General features: G+C 42.9%; 1 protein-coding gene across 1 annotated transcript in view; it reads left to right on the top strand.

Annotated features, from left to right (window-relative positions):
* LOC134817627 (armadillo segment polarity protein-like) overlaps nucleotides 1-17,821 on the top strand; it is an 80,596-nt gene extending 62,775 nt beyond the window's left edge. The window contains exons 2-12 of the mRNA XM_063826864.1: nucleotides 2,703-2,852; nucleotides 3,682-3,803; nucleotides 4,457-4,566; nucleotides 4,747-4,903; nucleotides 6,883-7,051; nucleotides 12,026-12,223; nucleotides 12,515-12,679; nucleotides 13,340-13,852; nucleotides 14,111-14,235; nucleotides 14,627-14,796; nucleotides 15,790-17,821. Coding sequence (XP_063682934.1) covers nucleotides 2,748-2,852; nucleotides 3,682-3,803; nucleotides 4,457-4,566; nucleotides 4,747-4,903; nucleotides 6,883-7,051; nucleotides 12,026-12,223; nucleotides 12,515-12,679; nucleotides 13,340-13,852; nucleotides 14,111-14,235; nucleotides 14,627-14,796; nucleotides 15,790-16,649 — 2,694 coding nt within the window. The 5' untranslated portion in view covers nucleotides 2,703-2,747 and the 3' untranslated portion in view covers nucleotides 16,650-17,821. The remainder of the gene's footprint in view (nucleotides 1-2,702; nucleotides 2,853-3,681; nucleotides 3,804-4,456; nucleotides 4,567-4,746; nucleotides 4,904-6,882; nucleotides 7,052-12,025; nucleotides 12,224-12,514; nucleotides 12,680-13,339; nucleotides 13,853-14,110; nucleotides 14,236-14,626; nucleotides 14,797-15,789) is intronic.
* Nucleotides 17,822-17,894: the final 73 nt, after the last annotated feature.

Here is a 17,894-nt window from a genome sequence, read left to right as displayed (position 1 = left end):
TAGTCTTATGTATAGTCTGTTAAAAATCGCGGTATCGCGATTTTTGGGCAAAATAATCGCGATTTTCTTTTTTCCCTGATTCAGTAGGGTTCTCAACCACGTGTATTAGTGTAAGGAAGAAGGGGAAGGAGGTGATATTTAACTCCTTTCTCTCTTCTGATGAATCATATTTATAACTTACTTTATTGATAGTAAATCGATAAAGTTGTAATTAAGGAAAATACGTGAAAAATAATCTGGGGAAAATAATGACGGTGACCTAAATTTTGGTAATCCGAAAATTTGATTCTTTTGTCAAAACCACCGACTTTCGTACCATTTAAATATGTCCCGTAAGGTATTTGCACTTTGCAGTGAGGGGCCAATCAGGTTGTACTGTCGCGTAGACTGACGCCTAGATTTTTAGAAAGGACCACTTGGGAGCCTACAATGATATTTAAATAGGGTCCTATTGACTCCTATTGCGGGATATTTATGGGCTAGAGCAAATAAAACGTACTTGCCAGTGCAGTTTAACTATTTGCATCGAGAAGTCAGTAAGTTGGACTGTCACGTGAATGGAGGTCTAGGTTTTTAGAAAGGACCACTGGGAGCCTACAATGATATTTTTAAAATATGATTTATCTGCAGTTAAATAAACTGAAATAAAATGGACATTTAGACTGTCTGCATAGTCATGATGTAACCGTTTTTATAGTTGTCCGAATTTGAAGTCCTCAGTATTTGCTACAATTTATTCATTTTTGCACCCTCTTTGAGATCTATAATTGATATGCAGCTCCTGAAACCCGATTTCCGAAATTTTTCCGACATATCACTCATGTTTTTCGGCCCAATTCTAAATGTACACTCCTCAACGCCCCGCTACACCCTTGTCCCGCACACTGGTGCCCCCCCCCCCCCACTTATAGAAACCCCCTTCAATTACTCTGTCATTCTCTAGCTCTATATTATACGCATATAGTCGACAGATATCTTGCTCGCTCCATGCCAGGTATTTTGTGTGTTCGACACATCAGTTGTGGGTTCCCGCTCTCTTCATCGTGAAATAATTGCTATGGTTACTTTTACACTTCGTTATGGTTAACAGTTGGTTACCGTTACACTTTGCTATTACAAGCTTGATGTTTCTGTGCGCCGGGTTACCTCCAGGTTACCGTTACACTTTGCTATTACAAGCTTGATGTTTCTGTGCGCCAGGTACCTCCAGGTTACCGTTACACTTTGCTATTACAAGCTTGATGTTTCTGTGCGCCAGGTTACCTCCAGGTTACCGTTACACTTTGCTATTACAAGCTTGATGTTTCTGTGCGCCAGGTTACCTCCAGGTTACCGTTACACTTTGCTATTACAAGCTTGATGTTTCTGTGCGCCAGGTTACCTCCAGGTTACCGTTACACTTTGCTATTACAAGCTTGATGTTTCTGTGCGCCAGGTTACCTCCAGGTTACCGTTACACTTTGCTATTACAAGCTTGATGTTTCTGTGCGCCAGGTTACCTCCAGGTTACCGTTACACTTTGCTATTACAAGCTTGATGTTTCTGTGCGCCAGGTTACCTCCAGGTTACCGTTACACTTTGCTATTACAAGCTTGATGTTTCTGTGCGCCAGGTTACCTCCAGGTTACCGTTACACTTTGCTATTACAAGCTTGATGTTTCTGTGCGCCAGGTTACCTCCAGGTTACCGTTACACTTTGCTATTACAAGCTTGATGTTTCCGTGCGCCAGGTTACCTCCAGGTTACCGTTACACTTTGCTATTACAAGCTTGATGTTTCTGTGCGCCAGGTTACCGTTACACTTTGCTATTACAAGCTTGATGTTTCTGTGCGCCAGGTTACCTCCAGGTTACCGTTACACTTTGCTATTACAAGCTTGATGTTTCTGTGCGCCAGGTTACCTCCAGGTTACCGTTACACTTTGCTATTACAAGCTTGATGTTTCTGTGCGCCAGGTTACCTCCAGGTTACCGTTACACTTTGCTATTACAAGCTTGATGTTTCTGTGCGCCAGGTTACCTCCAGGTTACCGTTACACTTTGCTATTACAAGCTTGATGTTTCCGTGCGCCAGGTTACCTCCAGGTTACCGTTACACTTTGCTATTACAAGCTTGATGTTTCTGTGCGCTGATCCGCGGTTTACAGTCTACACAGGTCGTTTATCTGTTAATGTGGCTCTAGTTATTATCCTGCTAGACACACTCACCGCGACCTGAGTGTACTGGGATATTCTGCTGTGTACAACTCAATAATGAAATCGCCGTTCAAAGATCTCTTTAGTGCGAGGTACTGATGGTCTGAGTTCTGACATAGTCCTCTAAATTTGGAAATTGAGTAAAGCTGACCGTAAAATGTCTTTCAAAAGTTTAACATCTAAAAGCTGTTGCCAGAAGGTATTGTACATTAAGCACAAGCTTGCCGATTTAGCCGTTATTTGTGCGCAACCTGGGCGATGGTTTAAGTAAATGTGCTTTTTATTCCCGTATTTAACGAACACAGTGCCTTGAACTACGGGCTCGGACCAACTTTTTGCAAGACCTTCCCAGACTTAATGCTTTCCTTTGATCTCGCAAATCTATTAGTTCGTATTTCTTAACAGCACTGGGATATTAAACTGACCAGCTTGTTAAATCTAGAATAATTGCTGGAATTATAACCTTCACTTCCATTTTGTGGTGCCTAACCGACCACTTTGTTATAGCAAGAATCACAATGGTGATCCGGAGATAAGAAGGAGATAAGAATCATGGAGACACCAGTGTATCAGGAACTGTCGTGGAACACCGTTCCACAACCGTGTAAACAGAAGGACTACAGACTATTGGAGCAGCGCCGAAATGCCCTGATCCAGGTACAGAGCAGAAACCTAAACAATTTAATTATTAATTGATGTGTTATATTAGTATAATGCATAATATTAATGTTATGCATAATTTGAAATCAAATTGCAAAGAAACCCCTCTATTAATTTGATGCATAGCAGATAAAATGCGGCAATATCCCTACAATTATTGGCTACTCTTAAGAAATTTTGAATGTAATCCGGCTTAAGTAGACTTAAGTTTTCTTATGAATGTCGATGATTAATCGTACTCTCCACATTGATGTCTAGTTGATACTTTGTTACAAACCCTTTGAGGATCATCGTAAGGTTAATTTTCTGAATTATATGTTATTATTATTATAATATGTGAGTGTCAGAGCCTAATAATAGCTGGTATTTAGTTAGAGTAAGATTATTGAGCCGTTAGATGTATTTTTTAGTCGGGTCTGGTTTACGGCTACCCACCACCTGCCAGTCGTTCATTAACTTTTGATCAGACTAAATTCTTTGACGCATTGTTTCTCTAGATATTCGGGCACTTACAAAATGTCTATTTTTGCCCCCGTCTCCCTATCATGTCAGTATCAACACCAAACACTGAGTTTATGGTTAAGTTTGCCTAATTTCAGTATTTTTCATTATATAATGTAGACTTTTGTCTTGTTCTAGTTCTCAGTGCCCCAGATTGTTGTAGGAGGTCTTGGACAGAAGTTTTCAAATTTACCCATGTTGTTCGTAATTAAACTAGTTCTCCGTTTCTACCACCTCACATTTGAATAACTAACAAGTTTTAAAATGCCAGAACAACGCCCAACATGAAGCCTCCAAACAAGCCTAACACTCGGTAATATCTTAGAGCCTGCAGCAAGCCCCAGCGAACAGAGTTGACCTGGAGAAGCAGCTTCACAACGTACAAACAGAGATGTACATGTACCAGAACTCACAGAAACAAAACTACAACGACTTCCTCTCCTACAGGTACTACAAAATTCGAGCTACCATGAGGAATGCTTGATCATCACCCTCTCAGATCAAGTCGTAATGAGTTCTTTTGTCATTTCATGACCTTTTGATGCTCTTGCTTGTACCTTGTCTATGATTTAGACATCAAAGGCTTCTATACAATTGATATCTCTAATCATTTTTAATTAACTACAGTAATTTCCCGATTTACCGCGCCCTGATTTACCGCAAACCCCGATTTTCAGCGGGTAATTCCTTTCCCCCGAAGTTTTCTGTAAAAAGTTGCCGTAATGCTGTTTCGAAAAATTTGATTTTATTTCCTACAATTTAAGATTTTAAAAGAAACAACTTTTTAAAAATTCCCATTATCTTGAAATTTGATGCAAACTGGATTAGTAAAGATAATCGAACAGTTTTTTCTCCGATTGTTTTGCAACAGCATCTGGACCAGGGACAAAAGGAAATCGCGGCATGTACGGAATCGCGATTTTTCCCATTATTTGCGACAAATTTTATGTATATTCTTATGTATAGTCTGTTAAAATTCGCGGTATCGCGATTTTTGGCCAAAATAATCGCGAAATCCTTTTCTGATCTGGACCACCACTTCTCACTACTGTACGATAGTACGAAGTTTTAATTCTTTTAACTTACAATCTATTTTCAAGGACGCCTCACCCCTCCTCTGATCCACCCCCAATGGAGTCCGATCTGATGGATATGCTGGGCATGCCCCAGTCCGGCAATACGTGGAGCAATAAACAGTTCATTGACTCCGGTCAGTACATTTTACTTTATCCAACTAGCCGCCATTTCGTGTCCTGATTTGCCTTTTTTGAGAATTTAGTGAGCTACCATTTACCAACAACACTTAAACGAGAAAACGATGAGAAAATAAATACATGTAAGATTGAATTTGATTAAAGGCTGAACCCTTCACTAAATGTATTATACTCAGGTATCGCTTCTGGAAGCACCACCTCCCCTCCGAGTGATGACGGTGGAAACAACGACTATCAAAACGGAATTGACGATGAACTGGCAATGCACAACATTCCTTCCTTCGATTGGGATGTTCCTTATAGCAAGAGTTCCTTCAACCAGACCCAATCAAGGTACTTTCGGTTTCACTTTCCCTCTTAAAATGTTTCACTTTGAATTCTTTACTTGCAGTAATTTCACGATTATTTTAACGAAATTACTAGAGTTTCAATTCCAGTATAGCATTCTTCCGTCCAAATTCGACTTGAAGTTTTACCAATGGATGTGAAAATTGATTTTAAACCACTCACTTAAAACTGGGAGGAGGCTGAATGTTTGCATATGATACTTAACAATGGTATTTTATTTAATATAATTATAAGTGAAAATGAGAGTTGAAAATTATGATGTAACCTTTATCCTTTATTCTTTAAACCAAAAACTTTAAAATTAAAACTTGCATATCATGAGAAATAATTTTATTTGATACGACAGATGATCACACGCACTGTTTTATAAGCTACTTGTGTTGGTAATTAATGATTAGTGAGCAGGGCAGAGTCGATAGTATAGTGCTCTGTATAGTGCTCTGTTTGAACCGTAGTTTGTTTTAAAGTGAATGAGCCCATGTCTTATCAGCACCTGCAAGCGCTATCATGACAGGGAATGGGCATTGCAAAAAATGTGGCATATGGTTGATAGTGACTAGTGTGCTAATCGTCTAGTTTTACTAATTCCTCAGGTAATTCTCGGTAGTTGATTTGTTGTGTGCCTGATCTTGTTGACTTACGTAGCCCGGGTAAATTATGGAACAGTAAAGGTGGTCATTCTTCATTGTTTGCTGAGCTTTGTAGTTATATCATTGCACGCTTGGCTGATTTCTTATAAATGCTTATTGAGAAAATACTAGATGGGCAAGTTATGCGACTAATATTGTGCTCAGTAATAGCTAATATACTGATATAGGACCTTTATAGAAAACACTAGCGCTTAGATCCGGATGAGAGTACGTTGTTAGCCAGTTGATATTGTCGTCATAAGAGGTGCCATACTTTGGTATATCAGAAGGCCAGGCATGTAAGATATTTTGTGCATCAGAGTCAGAGCATTTGTTATGATGACCCCGTGTACAGTTAATATTTCGTACTCTTTAAAAGCAAGTTTAATGTGATCCGGAAGCTTACCATCCTTGTAATAGTAATCCACGTAACCCGACACTGCTCGTATTCCCGGCTTTTGTTTAGTGAACAGTGAGTCAATATGAGATTTTACAGCAAAGCCCCAAACTAGTGAACAGAAATTTAAGTGAGATTGTAAAAAAACGTTGGAAGATCTGTAAGCGTGCTTTGATTGGTAAAAAAACGTTGGAAGATCTGTAAGCGTGCTTTGAATTGTAAAAAATGGGATTGTATATTTATGATGTAATAACAAAAATTAAAGATTATTCGTGGAACTGGAAGGAAGGCCAATTAAAACATTTTGTATCTGATGACGTGCTGGATTGTTTATGCGATTGGCATTCTCCTAAAAATGGGAGTGAAACTAATTGATTTTCCATCTGACCATGGCAACAAAATGTATTCACAGTTATTATCATTTAGCCTGACTCTACTTAGCTTTAAAGAGCCATTTTACCAATGCATCGACCAACATAGTCACATTTTTCTTCTGAAGCCCAATTTTCCAGAAACTTCTAAATTTGTTTCAAATCGCTATTGTCAAGGTAGAAGAAACTACACTTCCAGTTTACTATTTTCGCTGTTTAAATCATTGCTGATGAGATTAAAAGAGATTTCAAAGTAAACATAAACCTTAGTCTCCTGATCACATGGGCTAGTTCAGATGTCATCTCTTAGCAATTACTCATAGCTTTCAGAGGTATAGAAACAAAGATGTGTTTCTAAACGCCTAGTCTAGTTGTTTAAATGTCTGTCCCCGATGTTATACATGTGAAATTGACAGATCACAGGAAGAACCCGAGAACATCTCCATCTAGACAAGCACTGCTTACCAGGTCTAAATCACTCTAACAAGCTCCACTTATTCTCACATTTAACCAGCATGAACAGTTCCTTCATTAATCACATTGTCTCTAACAAGTCCTCTGTTTCAGGTCCCAGAGGTTGCGTGCGGAGCTGTTCCCGGATGCAAGCGAGGAGGCGACCCCAACACCCACCCCTACTCACACCTCTCCCACCACACCCGTCACCACCACCTTGCAGACTCTGGGAGAGCCCACCCCCGTCTCTCACAACACTATTGACAACATCGCTCATTACCAGGTTAGTGTCTGACAGTTACTACAACATAATAGTCACAACCTGGGCAATTATTGGTCTCAATTTGGTTATTTAAACATCCCAAAATTCTTGTTAGAATTAGCGACACGACGTTATGGTGGTTAAGACAGAGTATAATTGCCTGGCTAAATGTGTGGTTCTGTTATTGTGGTTTTAGACCCTAGACCGAGTCTAATTGCCTGGCTAAATGTGGGGTTCTGTTATTGTGGTTTTAGACCCTAGACCGTAAAACCGAGAGACGGTTATCTCTTTAGGCCAATGACCCGTTAGGGGAATTGAGAGCAGGTGCAAGAACCCCGACACAACAAATAACCCGCACCTGAAACCGTACTTACAATCACTTTTTAGAGCCAATACTCCACAATATATACCATCCTGTCCATTGATAACGACCATCATTTAGAATTACAGCTCTTATCAACGACCTCAAATTGAATTACAGCCGATAACTCCGGCAGTAATTACTAGGCGTTGCATGGTTAAAGTGGGAGGATAGACTTAGTGTTGTCAAATGAAGTTGCCGATTGAGATCACTGAACAAAAATCCATTTTCATGTTCAACAAAGTTTAAGAGATATGCCAGTCAAATATCGCTCTCCTACCGGTCGATATCAGTCGATATTAGTCGAATATTAGTCGAAATTAGTCAATATTAGTTGATATTAGCCGGTAGCCAGCCTTTTGGAAAGAGGGGAGCACTTGGCCAAGCGAAGGAAGGCCGGCTTTCATTGAGCAGCGCTCGCAGCGTGCCGGTCAGGCCCATGAGCAACTTGAGGCGATATTTCGGCTGACCCAATGCCTTAGTCAATAGTCACATCTCACTCTCCTTACTCCTACTACTAAACGTTCGACTAGCTAGCTCAAACAATGAATTATTTAAAACTAGCTTGATCATACACACACACACACAGGGGTCGACCGAGGGCAGGATTTTCGACCGAGGCCGAGGCCGAGGAAAATACAGTCAGTTAAGACCGAGGCCGAGGACAACCGAGGTTTCTTTTTTTGACCGAGGCCGAGGCCGAGGCCGAGGAGTGCAAATTTTGACCGAGGCCGAGGCCGAGGAATTTTGGCAGAAAAATTGTTGGGAAAAAGGGCATTGTTTATTAGGAAAAGCGCACTGTACCTAATCAGATTGTACTGTGTACTATACTGTGTACACACGTTACAATCATTATGAAGGGGCAAGTTCGCCAAGAGTCAGGAGTGGGCATGCTAATAAGCAGAGCTATCCGAGGTACCGCGACAATTGACCCCCCGACAATTGACCCCCGACAATTGACCCCCCGACAATTGACCCCCCGACAATTGACCCCTATGTAATTACACTGGGGTCAATTGTCGCGAAATCTAGGGTTTAGTACGACAATTGACCCCCCGACAATTGACCCCCATGTAATTACACTGGGGTCAATTGATCGGGTCCTGGGTCAGGGTTAGGGTTAGGGTTAGGGTCCTGGGTCAGGGTCAGGGTTAGGGTTAGGGTTACGGTTAGGGTCCTGGGTCAGGGTCAGGGTTAGGGTCAGGGTCAGGGTCCTGGGTCCTGGGTCCTGGGTCCTGGGTCTTGGGTCCTGGGTCCTGGGTCAGGGTCAAGGTCAGCCGTGGGTCAATTGTCGGGGGGTAAATTGTCGGGGGTCAATTGTCGGGGGGTCAATTGTCGGGGGGTCAATTGTCGCCCACCCCTATCCGAACCTTGCAGTGTTCAAGGAAATATCTATCTGCGCCGGCGAGCTCAGCAGCACCAGAGAGATTGTTTTCTACAGCAGGGCACATCCTGAAGTTAAATCGCCTCAGCCTTAAGCCAACAAACTTTGAGGGGTGCTTGTTTCTCAAAAAGAACATCGGAACATTTGGGGACGACTTCGGCCCCTGTCCAAATGAATTTGAAGCCCCAAATAAAGAGGACTGTCCCCCTTCTTCTGAGCTGTGCACAGAAGATTATTCTGATTCAGAGTGCTCAGATATTGTCATTTCATCAGACGATGAATCTTAGACTATGATATTTTTAGTTTTGTGTCCTGGTCAATTGGTCGTTTTATTTTCAATTTTACAAATTCGTTTACATTAACCTCACAAACCTTACAAAAATCCTCGGTCAAATCCTCGGTAAAATCGTCAAATTTCGCCGAGGCCGAGGAATTTCGAATCTATTTTTGACCGAGGCCGAGGCGAACCGAGGAATTGTCCTCCTGACCGAGGCCGAGGAAAAATCGCCATTCCTCGGTAAAACCGAGGCCGAGGCCGAGGACTCGGTCGACCCTTGCACACACACACACGCGCACACACACACACACACACACACACACACACACACACACACACGCACACACGCACGCACGCACGCACACACACACACACACACACACACACACACACACACACACACACACACACACACACACACACACACACACACACAGACACACACACAGCAATAATAACCACATGTCTATGTTTGTGTGCTATTAAGAGTTGCTGAACACGTGGTGTCTGACTGCTGATAATGATGTGTTTTGTGCTGCTCACTACTCCAGATAAGTGTACATCCACGTCTAACATATCACACTCAATTTACTGTGATGAGGATAAGAAAGTTGATGAGAGAGAAAGAGAGATGGTGTTGTCAGGTGAAATTGACACCTGAAATCGCTTAAAATAACGCCCTTTCCTCTCTAATAATAGGTCACAAAGTATGTACCATGTATCTCAGCAGTACTTTAATTGGTAGGTTCACAATTAGTCCTCACAAATAGTCCTCACAATTCAAACCTGTCTATCAATCCTGAAGCAGTCTCATCTCTAATCCAGCTAGAAAATAACATCCTGTCTGAGGAGCAACCTACAGCTGAATCGTACTTGAAGCCCACATTTAGAGTTGGTACTTGGAGATAATCTCTCAGTATATAAGCTAATGTGATAACTGCCTGTTAAGAAACCAGATCATGGTTCTAAAAAGTGAGACTTCTGTGATCCCTTCATCGGTCTCAAATGACTGACAAATTCTCACACCCGTCTCAAATGACAGCCACCATACAGGACAGCAGATGATTTAGATAAGCTGCTCCCAATTTAGACTCTACTCTCTCTCCCCCTCTCTCTCTCTCTCTCTCTCTCTCTCTCTCTCCCTCTCTCTCTCTCTCTCTCTCTCTCTCTCTCTCTCTCTCTCTCTCTCTCTCTCTCTCTCTCTCTCTCTCTCTCTCTCTCTCTCTCCCTCTCTCTCTCTCTCTCTCTCTCTCTCTCTCTCTCTCTCTCTCTCTCTCTCTCTCTCTCTCCCCCTCTCTCTCTCTCTCTCTCTCTCTCTCTCTCTCTCTCTCTCTCTCTCTCTCTCTCCCCCTCTCTCTCTCTCTCTCTCTCTCTCTCTCTCTCTCTCTCTCTCTCTCTCTCTCTCCCCCTCTCTCTCTCTCTCTCTCTCTCTCTCCCCTCTCTCTCTCTCTCTCCTCTCTCTCTCTCTCTCTCTAGCCTCTACTCACTTCGCACTTTGTAGAAGCTTCAAACACATTACCGCACAACAAACCCGTGAGAAAATGGTCCTCTCCAATGACCTGGATTTAGAACAATCCACACATTTATCACATGCATACCAAACTTTGAGTTGGGTGAAATCACTTCATGATTTGTGGTGTGTGGCATGTCAGGAATGGGGAAGTGGTAGTGACCTCACTGTTGGTAGCTCCCTCATCATTACCTAAACGTCAGGAGGGGTCAAAATAGTAGTCCCATTTGAGAACACCTTGGTGTGATTCGGTGCTTGTGATTAGACGATTAAACAACTTCATGGGACTTCTATTTTAACTCGCCCTCTCTATACCAATATGTCTTATCTTGACCACAAGATAATTTAACACTCAGGGAATTTAACAATTAAAAGTTTTGGATGACACAACTCCTTAACTTAATTTATAAATATTACATATATCTAAGTTATCACGACAACTTTTATCGTGAAGGAGATAATGTATAAATCCTTGACTCATTCATTTCCTTTTGACAAAGCTTGTCCCAAAACATGAGCATAACTAAAAGATACGTGGTGATCAAACTAAGGACTGACCAAAACTTATCGTGACCATTACCCCCCCCCCCCCCCCTAAACTTATCGTGACCATTACCCCCCCCCCCCCCCCAAACTTATCGTGACCATTACCCCCCCCCCCCTAAACTTATCGTGACCATTACCCCCCCCCTAAACTTATCTTGACCATTACCCCCCCCCCCTAAACTTATCGTGACCATTACCCCCCCCCCCCTAAACTTATCGTGACCATTACCCCCCCCCCCCTAAACTTATCGTGACCATTACCCCCCCCCCCCCCCCCAAACTTATCGTGACCATTACCCCCCCCCCCCTAAACTTATCGTGACCATTACCCCCCCCCCCTAAACTTATCGTGACCATTACCCCCCCCCCCCCCCCCCAAACTTATCGTGACCATTACCCCCCCCCCCCCTAAACTTATCGTGACCATTACCCCCCCCCCCCCCCCCCCCCCCCCCAAACTTATCGTGACCATTACCCCCCCCCCCCCCCCTAAACTTATCGTGACCATTACCCCCCCCCCCTAAACTTATCGTGACCATTACCCCCCCCCCCCCTAAACTTATCTTGACCATTACCCCCCCCCCCCCCCTAAACTTATCGTGACCATTACCCCCCCCCCCCCCCTAAACTTATCTTGACCATTACCCCCCCCCCCCCCTAAACTTATCGTGACCATTACCCCCCCCCCCCCCCTAAACTTATCGTGACCATTACCCCCCCCCCCCCCTAAACTTATCTTGACCATTACCCCCCCCCCCCCCCTAAACTTATCTTGACCATTACCCCCCCCCCCCCCCCTAAACTTATCGTGACCATTACCCCCTCCCCCCCCCCCCCCCTAAACTTATCGTGACCATTACCCCCCCCCCCCCCCCCCCCCCCTAAACTATCTATCTAAACTACACCCTCCCCTCCAGGATGACGCGGAACTGGCGATGCAAGCCATCCCGGAGTTTGCGAAGCTGCTCAGCTCCAAGAGCGCGGAAGTGTTGGTTTCCGTGACGACCTGCATCCATCAGCTGAGCAAGAAGGAGACGAGCATGCATGCTCTGCTGAGCTACCCGCAACTTATGCCTACTCTCCTACACACACTGGGGACCGCTACTGATCAAGAGGTACTGTGATACAACTAATTAGTGGGATTATCTTATCTACTGTATTAATCAAATCTTCATTAACATTAAGGTATTATCATAAAAAGCCAACGTTCAGCACTTTAAGATAGAAACTATTCGAATTTTTCAAGAATTGACGAAACGCATCGACTTTTTACTTCTGCTGAAACATAACAACAAAAACCTATCAGTTAATTAACTGATTAACTAAATCAAAAGTAAGGTTTTATTAAATGCTGTTCGTATCTTACTGCTATTTCAATCATTAAATTAACTAATTAATAATGTCAGGTTATCCGGTGCTGCACCGGGACTCTTCACAATCTCTCCTACCTACGAGAAGGTCTAGAGTCAATACAGAAGTTCAGAGGGATCCCAATCCTTTGCGAACTCCTCAGCAACTCTTCTGAGAACGTCCTCTACTACACTATAACCACACTGCACAACATGATTCAGGTAAAACCACAAAATAACCACACTGCACAACATGATTCAGGTAAAACCACTAAACACAACCGAGAGCTAATTTTAGACCGCGGAAGGCAACTTTGAACCTTTAATTCTACCGAAGGCCATGGCTGAAAGCAAGCTAATGTTTTTCTCATAGAAGCCGCAACTAAAAACACTAAACCAAGATTGGTCACTGACACCACAGCTCGAAGTCAACAAAATCTCGAAGATACAGTTACAAAATAAAGTCACCAGCTCCGCACATAATGTTCCCTCAGAGATATTACTCTCTGCGCTGATAGTCCGTCTAGACAATGTCAGAGACCCTCTCATAGCTTGCTTTGATATCCGAAAGTGATAGCTTGCTTTGATATCCGCTTAATGGCTACAGTCTGGCGGCAGGAGCACCCCAAGCTTGCTTCAGTCTTTTCCCCTTATCTTAAACTACTTAACTTAACTATAAACTACTTAACTTAACTATATATAAACTGATTATCCTAACTATCGTTGTAAATTGCTGTACTTATTGGAAATCGTTAGAGCTGGGTAGAAAGTAGATCAGTTGGAAATCGGAAAGAATATTCTGGGCTGTTCCCTTTATAAACATCAAAAACTTATTAACCAGCATCTTATTGCGTACTAATCCGCTAATTGACCTCTTTTCAGCGTCACAAGTCGAGTCAGCTGGACATATGCCTATCAGGCGGTCTGGAGAAGATGGTATCAGTCCTGAAGTACTCCGACAAGCCCCAGTTCGTAGCCATGGTAGCGGAGTGTATCCACCTGCTTTGCCACAGGAACCCAGACAAGAAACAGGCGGTAGCCGCGTGTTCCGGACCTCTACACCTGGTTAAACTCCTGCAGACCTCCTCCGTGGAGTATGTCACCTGGGCGGTTGCCAGGGCACTGAAGACTCTCTCAGTGTGCAACAAGAACAAGAAGTGTATCCTAGAAGCTGGAGGAATGCAGGCTCTAGCCAGGCACCTGGACACAGGGTCTCAGCGGGTAACAGAGGAGGTTCTTTACACAATGAGGAACCTGTCTAACGCAGTGAAGGGGAGCAGTGTGGAGAACGCGGACCCTATTCTCACTAAACTGATGGACGTGCTTGCCAGAACTAACATCAACCTCATAGCCTGCTCAGTGGGATGCCTCTCAAACCTTACCTGTAACAACCCAGTAAGTTGTGGAATCTACCTAAATCACCCTAACAAAGCTTAGTGTTACCATGGTTACAGTACTAGTTACCATAGTAACACTACACAACACACACCTGTCTGTCACCTCACACTACGTAACTTCCGGATGACGTTATCATCTATAGTTACCGAGCTATTTCATAAGCTATCACAGTATATTATTCTAGATTAATCTTTCAAGAATCTTATATATAAGAAACACTCAACAACAGATAAGTTAACACTCCCATGACTTCAGAATAACAAGAAGACAGTGTTCAGAGCTGGAGGTTTGGACACCCTGCTCAGATGTCTCCTCCAGAACCAAGCTATACCCTCAGTAGCAGAACCCTTACTGTGCACTTTACGACACATCAACTACAAGTACGTTTACTACCGGCTGTCCCGGCTCAAAATATAAGTTGCATGTTGGCGTATAATCGTCCAATAAAAAGCCTAGAATCACACCGATCACGTTGTCGTGAGATTGGTGGTTCTATTATTATCTACTTTGAACCTCACTCAAAAGTTACGTTAAGTTATTTGTCACTGACAAGGTTATTTGTCACTGACAAGGTTATTTGTCACTGACAATGTAATAAGACTGTGGTAATCATGATGTTTTTAAAAATTAGTGAACATGAAGAACATTCCATCTATTTCCAATATAGTCAGCGCGAAGCAGTCTCTTTAAAAACGAAGCTAACCTCGGAATGAACATAACCAATAAAAACACTGCAGCAATGAAAGGAGCTAACACAACCCCTCATTTCAGACACAGTGAGTACGAACAAACCCAACACGCCTTCAGAACAAGTGGGGGGATCAGCCTCATTACAAAGGTCCTGTCCACGGCTCAGCATTGGGCCGTCATAAAGGCTGCCTGCGGCTTGATTCGGAACCTGGCCTTAAACGCCGCTAATATTCCCTTCTTCAAAGAGACCGGTAAGTCAGAGGAGCTGGCAGAGCAAAGAAACGGCACTGACAAGAAATGCGAGGCATCAAAGAAAGCAGGCAACTATAATACCCGCCGGGCGTCTGCTCACCTTTACCAATGCCTTTACTTTGACCTCAAAGGATTGCAATCCTTCACAATTTTAGTTGGCTCCTTTTGAAGTATGACGGTGAAAAACCACTTCTGCAATAAAAGTTTAGTGGTTAATTTAAGAGAGCGATCTTTTACTGTCACTTCTCTGCTGACATGATATACTCTGGATCATGATTCACGCTTTATTCCACCTTTTCGGCAGCTCCAGTCATCAATAAATGTTTAATCAATTGGGACCGAGAATTCTCCTCGGTCTGGCACGAATTTTCGGTTTACATACACCAAAGGACCCTTCTGATACCAATTTCTTCATTAAATCACTCGGAGCATAAAGAAAATGTCTGGTTCCGAGAAAATAGAAGATTATACCAATTTCGGTTAAAACGGATGCTTCAACCATGTCAAATAGGAGCGGGCAAATTGCTTCGCTCTGATTGGTTAGTCTACCTAAAGCATTATCTTCCCAAGTTTAATACGCACGCAAACAAATTGACTTGAGGCTCTTCAGACACTAATTACGCACCTGATATTATAACTATTAAAATATCGGTAAAATTCATTGCACGGGGAGTCTATACATCTATAAATGTTATTGGTTAAATGCACCGCCTCCCGTTCTAGCCGATAATGGACCCCCAGAGGTGTGACTAGTTGTACAATTCTTATGCGTTAAAAATTCTTCTCAAAGACTATTACGCGGGGGTACTTACGCGACCAGCCAACATTTGGTGCTTCACATTTCGAGTATATGTGCCGTAATAAATCGTCATCTATATATATATATATGACTGTTAAAAATAGCTGCCCATTTAAGATTTCATTAGAATAACGAGATGACTTACAATCAATACTGCCGGTGACAACAGTGCCTCACAGATCCTTATTTTCAGGTCTACTTCTGCATCTGATCCAGGCTTGCCTGAGGATAACGGATCACTACAAAGGGGGAATCAGCGAGAATCGAGACGGTATTAAATTAGAGGACATCATGTGGGAGTCCCTGAAAACCCTGGAGTCTGTTTCTTGTCATCCTGAAATCAGAGCTCAGCTAGATAATCCAATATCGGCTCATCTCCTCATGAAATGTATTAACAGTAACAATGAGAACTTGGTACAAGTTGCACTCAGCTCTGTTGTTCAGTTTGAGAATAACGAGAATTTTATGGTGTTGATCAAGAACGATCCCCGGTTTGAACTGATTGGAAAACTGTGCCACTTCCGGAATCCCAAGATAGCCCAGATGGCAGCAGTGCTGTCAAACAGGCTGACTGAGATCCAAGTGGACGTGAAACCCCCCACAGCAATGGAGCAGCAACAGCACCACACCCCGGCTATGTTCGTGAACGGGGGAGTACAGTGGGGTGAAGGAGTGCCACATGTCCGTACCGACAGTGGAACTACCACCTCTCACCTGAACGATGTGGTGGATCTAGACGCCACAACAGCTCAGTACCGTAACGACAGCTTCATCAAGTCCCCGAGTAGCATCCCAGTAGCACCACCAGGAGGAGGAGGGCAGCTACAAGCCTCCCCTCACCAGCAGTACTCCCCCCGGTACCATGCACCATCCCCTCACATCCAACAGTCCTCCTACAACGGTGTAGCCTTCCCCACCACCTTCTCCGGGGGCACCGCCTCCCCTCACTACACGGCACAGTCCACCTACCACCCCTTCCCAGGATACCAACCCAATGGCTATCAGCCCCCGCAGCCTCCTCAGAACTCTAGAAACTGGTATACGGCTATCTGATAGTTCATTGCGGGCCGCTACTTCAACCCTTATAATTTATTGTTATGAGATGTGTGCGTCATGTGCCGGATCGGGCCTGGTTTAAGAGGGAGTTCAGACTAAATATCGGAGCGGAGTATAACACGTGATCAATCTCATGTGACCCCCACGGAGACCCACCCGCCACCCACAACTAACATATCGAACAAAAATATGAGAGATTTTCATGAACTATAATGTGCGCGATTGTGTGGAGTTCTCCAGTCCGCCGGTAGCAGAGGGAAAGTGAAAGTGAAAGTAAAATAAACCTGGCCGTCGAACCACGAGGATGTAAGCAGTGATGTCGAAGTGGAGCATTAAACTCATATCTTAATTTTATTGTTTTGATTATTTTTACTACTCTTAATGATGAAGTTTTTTTCTAAATCCGAAGAAAACATTAATGAAAGCAATGCTTACTAATAATGAATAGAAAGCAATGCTTACTAATAATGAATAGAAAGCAATGCTTACTAATAAAACAAGTTTTATACAATATACTAGAGAAAGTAATGCTCCAACTGAATGAATTGCAAATGAGTTATACCACTTTGAGAAGTTTTAATCTACTGCCAAAAACCAATTAAATTATAACTTTGGTGGGGTGGAGCAGCCTCGATCTGTCTCCTAAACTAACGGACACTTCATGTCTGTCTCCTAAACTAACGGACACTTCATGTCTGTCTCACTACTCCTAAGAGTTAATACTTGTACCCATGCTCTAAGAGACAGTTTGATGCTTCTTCATCCGCCGATATTTTATACGCCTCGTATTAGTGTAGTACTGTGTACGGTGTGTGTTCTTTTGTGCTTTTATCATTTTATACGACTTGGACGAAGCCCTTATGTGCGTCGGGCTTTTAGACACTTATAATTGGCCCTAATCGCTGATCAAAAAGAAAAAGTTGATTGATGATTATATTTAAGCATCTGATGCATGAACTGCTAGTCATGTTTTGTCATGTTATATGCTTCTTGAATATTTTCGGAAATTTAAACCAAAGCTCTACAGCCGCTTGGTGTATTCGAGTTCTAACTTGAAGCCCGTCGTAACATTTTAGTTTCGCACTATTTGGGATAAAGCCCGCGCCTATTATTTAATTTTATCATTAGGATGCATTAACAATGACATTTTAGTATTTTAAACATTGAAACCTGAGTCTTTTATTTCTACAAATACACTTATGTTTTATGAGTAAAGTTATCATTAGTTAAGTCATTGTAACC

Source organism: Bolinopsis microptera, chromosome 6 (assembly GCF_026151205.1).
Source record: "Bolinopsis microptera isolate Bmic1 chromosome 6, MBARI_Bmic_1.0, whole genome shotgun sequence".
Classification (NCBI taxonomy): Eukaryota; Metazoa; Ctenophora; class Tentaculata; order Lobata; family Bolinopsidae; genus Bolinopsis; species Bolinopsis microptera.
Note: the sequence above shows the minus strand (reverse complement) of the source record. Positions and strands in the feature narration are given on the sequence as shown.